We start from the raw sequence: 4,508 nt of genomic DNA, 5'->3' as shown, positions 1-4,508 counted from the left end.
GCGGTTGGAACCAAAATTTTCCAATTTTGGACTCCAGACCAAAGGACAGATTTCCACCGGTCTAATGTCCATTGCTTGTGTTTCTTGGCCCAAGCAAGTCTCTTCTTCTTATTGGTGTCCTTTAGTAGTGGTTTCTTTGCAGCAATTCAACCATGAAGAGGAAGTCTCCTCTGAACAGTTGATGTTGTGATGTGTCTGTTACTTGAACTCTGTGAAGCATTTATTTGGGCTGCAATTTCTGAGGCTGGTAACTCCAATGAACTTATCCTCTACAGCAAAGGTAACTCTGGGTCTTCCTTTCCTGTGGCGTTCCTCATGAGAGCCAGTTTCATCACAGCACTTGGTGGTTTTTGCGACTGCACTTGAAGAAACGTTCAAAGTTCTTCATGTCTTAAAGTAATGATGGACTGTTGTTTCTCTTTGCTTATTTGATCTGTTCTTGCCATAATATGACTTGGTCTTTTACCAAATAGGGATATCTTCTGTATACCCACCGTACCTTGTCACAACACAACTGATTGGCTCAAACGCATTAAGAAGGAAAGAAAGTCCACAAATTAACCTTTACCAAGGCACACCTGTTAATTGAAATGCATTCTAGGTAACCACCTCATGAAGCTGGTTGAGAGAATGCCAAGAGTCTGCAAAGCTGTCATCGAGGCAAAGGGTGGCAACTTTGAAGAATCTCAAATATAATATATACTTTCATTTGTTTAACACCTTTTTGGTTACTACGTGATTCCACATGTGTTATTTCATAGTTTTGATGTCTTCAGTATTAGTCTACAATGTAGAAAATAAAGAAAAACCCTTGAATGAGTAGGTGTGTCCAAACTTTTGACTGGAACTGTACATACTCAGCCATCACCATGTGACATCTTGAGACGGAGTTGAGACGACTTGAGACACTTAGGAGACCTTTCAAGACATCTTAAGATAGATTTTGAAGGCATGTTTTCGAGCCAGGCAGTACCTCGGCCCTCTCGTATCGACAGCCAGGCAGACACCAGGACAAGGATATCAGAAATGTTTCTTGTGCTCCTCTAATGAAATATTTTATTATCATCATCAGTATGATAGTTTTTATACATTGGTTCATTTTAATTGGAAGATCAGAAGTGGATGGTATATTCACAGATATTTGAACAGAAAAGGGTTAGAGTCACAGTAATGCTTAGGGTTTTTATCTGGTCTTATTGTAGTAGAGCCAGTGGAATTAGAACCGACGCACAGACACCCCCCTGTACGCCAGATATGGTCTTGTCCAGCCGACATCCAACCCTGTCCATCAGCAACGCTTCATTTTTGACCAGGATAGCGATTTACGGCATTTTAATCTCTCTTTAATATCAGTTTGGTATGTCTTTCTTTTATGACCTCACAATATCTTGGATGGAATATCTGGTGATGAGTATAAAAATGTATATATTTGATACGATTTAATATATGAATATTTGACCCCTGTTTTCCTCCCCACCTCTAACGACCTAATATGGATGTTCCACTTTGAGAACAAAAAGTTGGTTATTTTTTTATTGACCACCAACTGTACTAAATCCCCATGGTCATATTTGAATGACCGCACATTTAATGACCATGTATTAAACTCCTGTGGTCTTCCTTTAAATTACCCTACATTTTGTTTGGCCTGTCTGTGGTAATTCATCTTGACCACTCTTGTATTTAATCCTTAATACACACAAGGAAATTCAAAAGATGAAGTGCTATGTGTTCATAACAAATTTCAGTAAGTGCTCGGGACAAATATTGTGAGAAAAAATAAGATCCACCCCCCCCCCCCCCCACCCCAAACCCTTTATTTCTAATACATTTGTTGAGGGTTTCTGAATTAAACTGTGGCATTTCCCAAAGTATGTCCTCTAGCAAGACAATCGTTTTTACACCTCTCCCACTTCACCCTATGACAACAACATGACAATATAATAGGACTATGGCTTTCATCTCATACACAGCACAGCCCAGTGTCTCTAACTTTTCACAACACTTCATTCTGTAGGACTATTTTTCCAGTTTTTACAAGACTGAAAACATTACAAAGTGACCAGCCAGTAGAGGTATTGTACGTTCCCCCTCCCATACCTTTCTTCCCCAGACAGAACAGTCTCAGAGTGGAATGGAATGTCATCTGGGACTCTCTCACTCCTCTGTGCTTTCAGTGTTACAAACCCTCTTAAGCGGGGTTCCCTTTATGGAAGGAAGGAGTACCCGAGATGTGTTCGAATATTATTTTGGGCGTCCATGAGATCGGCTCAGACCTCGATATTTCCACTATTGTGTCAGAGTATAGTTTCTAACTCCGTTTAAGAGACGATTCGGTATTTCACACAAACAAGTGAAAAAATGTCATCCATTTCCCGGCCCCTTTTTTTTTTTCTTTCTCTTTCAGTCACACAGAAGTCAGTCTGACAGGCTCAGGAGCAGTTGTTATAATACTGAGGAAGGAATAGTGAAGCTATGTCATGGCCCTGTCTCTATGTACAATATGGCTTTAGACATGGAACACTGCACAGTCATTTAACAGCAGCGGAGAGAGGATGTGGTAGAGCAGAGAGGGGGACAAAGCTTGGACAGCTAGTGGGGTAAAATCAAGTGTCAAAGTCCACATCTGACTCCCCCACGGAAGCAGTGCAAATGGTCCTTTCTTCAGTTTCCCAACCCCATATGTCCCAATGTCCTGCACCCCCATGTCTCTCTCTCTAGCCCCTCCTCTCTTTCAGTCCTCCTCGGACCCTGTGGCCCCCCTCAGTCCGTTCATACAGAAGGGGTTGAAGGGATTGTCCGAGGCGGAGAACCCACTGAAGGAGGGCAGGCCGGCCAGCCTCTGGAGGTGGGGGAAGAAGGCTGGGGGGCCCTTGTGGTGGTCGGCGCGCAGCCCCTCAGCACCAGGGTGGGAGGGGGGCAGCTCTGGGGGCGCATAGCGGATGGTACTGGGGGCGTACAGGCTCTGTGGCCCCTGGGGGCCGAGGGTCAGGGGGTGGAACAGCACCCGTCCTGCAGCACCCCCCGCTGCCAGTCTCTGCAACAGCTCAAAGTCAGGCCCGCCCCCCCGGCCTCCAGACAACATTCCCCGCTCCTCACAGGGTAGAGGGGAGGAGCCGGACATGGGAGGAGACATGGCGGGGGAGGGCGGGGTGAAAATACCTTTGGGTGGGGCTTCACTGCTGGAGGAGGAGTCCGGGATAGGGGTCGGGGGACTGTCGCCGTTCAGGCTGCCGCAAGGGGTGTGTGTATGCGAGGGTGGGGGTTGTGTGTGTGAGGAGGTGTGTGTGTGTGTCCAGCGACCCCCTGCAGCCAGTGCCTCATGTTCAGTCTTGATGTTGTGGGGACCAGAGAGAGGTGAGGACACTACACTCTTCAGGTGCTGGATTACCGCACGGCCGCTGTGCACCCCGCCGCCCCTCACTGGGGTCTCCCCACCTCGTTTCGAAGGCCCCTCCTCTCGTTTGACCCTCGCGCTGTCTCCCCCCTGCTCCCACGCTCTCTCCTCTCCCTCGCTCTCGCTGCCCAGGTCTGAGGCGGCGGACACACTCCCCTCTCTCTGGCGGAACTCTTCCAGGCGACGCCGCGTTTCTGGGGGAGCGCCTTCAGAGTCAGACCGCAGCGGACGCTTCCTCCTGTCCCCTGATTGGACTCCGGGATTATAGATCTCTCTCAGTTTAGAGTCAGGCTCACCTTTACACACAGAGCTTTTCATTGGCTGTGGACCTGGAGACGGGGAAAAGAGTTAGATATGTTTTTCATGAAGAAAAATGTGGATGTGTCATTACATTTGACGTTTTAGTCATTTAGCACACGCTCTTGTCCAGAGCAATTAGAGTTAAGTGCCTTCCTCAAAGGGCACATCGACAAATTGTTTACCTAGTGGTCTCGGGGATTCGAACCAGCAACCTTTTGATTACTGGCCCATTGCTATTAACCACTAGTCTACCTCCCATCCCATCAATTATGTTTGTGTGAATGATTCAATGTGTACCATAAATGTGTGTGTGTGTGTGTGTGTGTGTGTGTGTGTGTGTGTGTGTGTGGGGTTCCCTACCCCGAGCTTGTGGCGTGAGTTCCGAAGGGGAGGAGCTGCCTTTCAGACGCTCCGCCCTCAGACTCTCTGGGAGCTGCAGCAGATCCAGGGGAGTGTCTGGGAGCTCTGTTCGACTGAGAGAGAGAGAGAGAAAGGGAGAGACAGTAAGTAAAAGACAAAGTCCCCTTTTACAGCTCTTAGTGTTGCAGCAAACCACTGTTTTTGTCTCCTGACTTAGCACAATGGATGGAGGGAGTACTTTACAGAGAGCCTTAATATGGTCTTAGATTAAATTGTGTATTTTGTTTTGTCTCCCATCAACTTCCTTCCAACCATTCCCCTCATCTATCAACAACAACCAGCCTCTTCTCCATGAATACCCCTCATCAGCTACCCCAACCCACAATGCTGTATCCAACAACCCCCCCCCCCCCCCCCCCAATTGTACGCACGCACACGCACACACACACAC

The 4,508-nt window shown here is 47.4% G+C and overlaps 1 protein-coding gene across 2 annotated transcripts in view; it reads right to left on the bottom strand.

Annotated features, from left to right (window-relative positions):
* Nucleotides 1-2,379: 2,379 nt before the first annotated feature.
* LOC110507056 (neuronal PAS domain-containing protein 1) overlaps nt 2,380-4,508 on the bottom strand; it is a 37,721-nt gene continuing 35,592 nt past the window's right edge. For both annotated transcript variants that reach the window (XM_036965631.1, XM_036965632.1), the window contains exons 11-12: nt 4,058-4,170; nt 2,380-3,726 (exon numbers count right to left, since the gene is read on the bottom strand). In XM_036965631.1, the coding sequence (XP_036821526.1) occupies nt 2,735-3,726; nt 4,058-4,170 (1,105 nt within the window). In that variant the 3' untranslated portion in view covers nt 2,380-2,734. The remainder of the gene's footprint in view (nt 3,727-4,057; nt 4,171-4,508) is intronic.

This window comes from Oncorhynchus mykiss, chromosome 27 (genome assembly GCF_013265735.2).
Source record: "Oncorhynchus mykiss isolate Arlee chromosome 27, USDA_OmykA_1.1, whole genome shotgun sequence".
Lineage (NCBI taxonomy): Eukaryota > Metazoa > Chordata > Actinopteri > Salmoniformes > Salmonidae > Oncorhynchus > Oncorhynchus mykiss.
The sequence above is the reverse complement of the archived record's forward strand: the minus strand, read 5'-3'. Positions and strand labels throughout refer to the sequence as shown.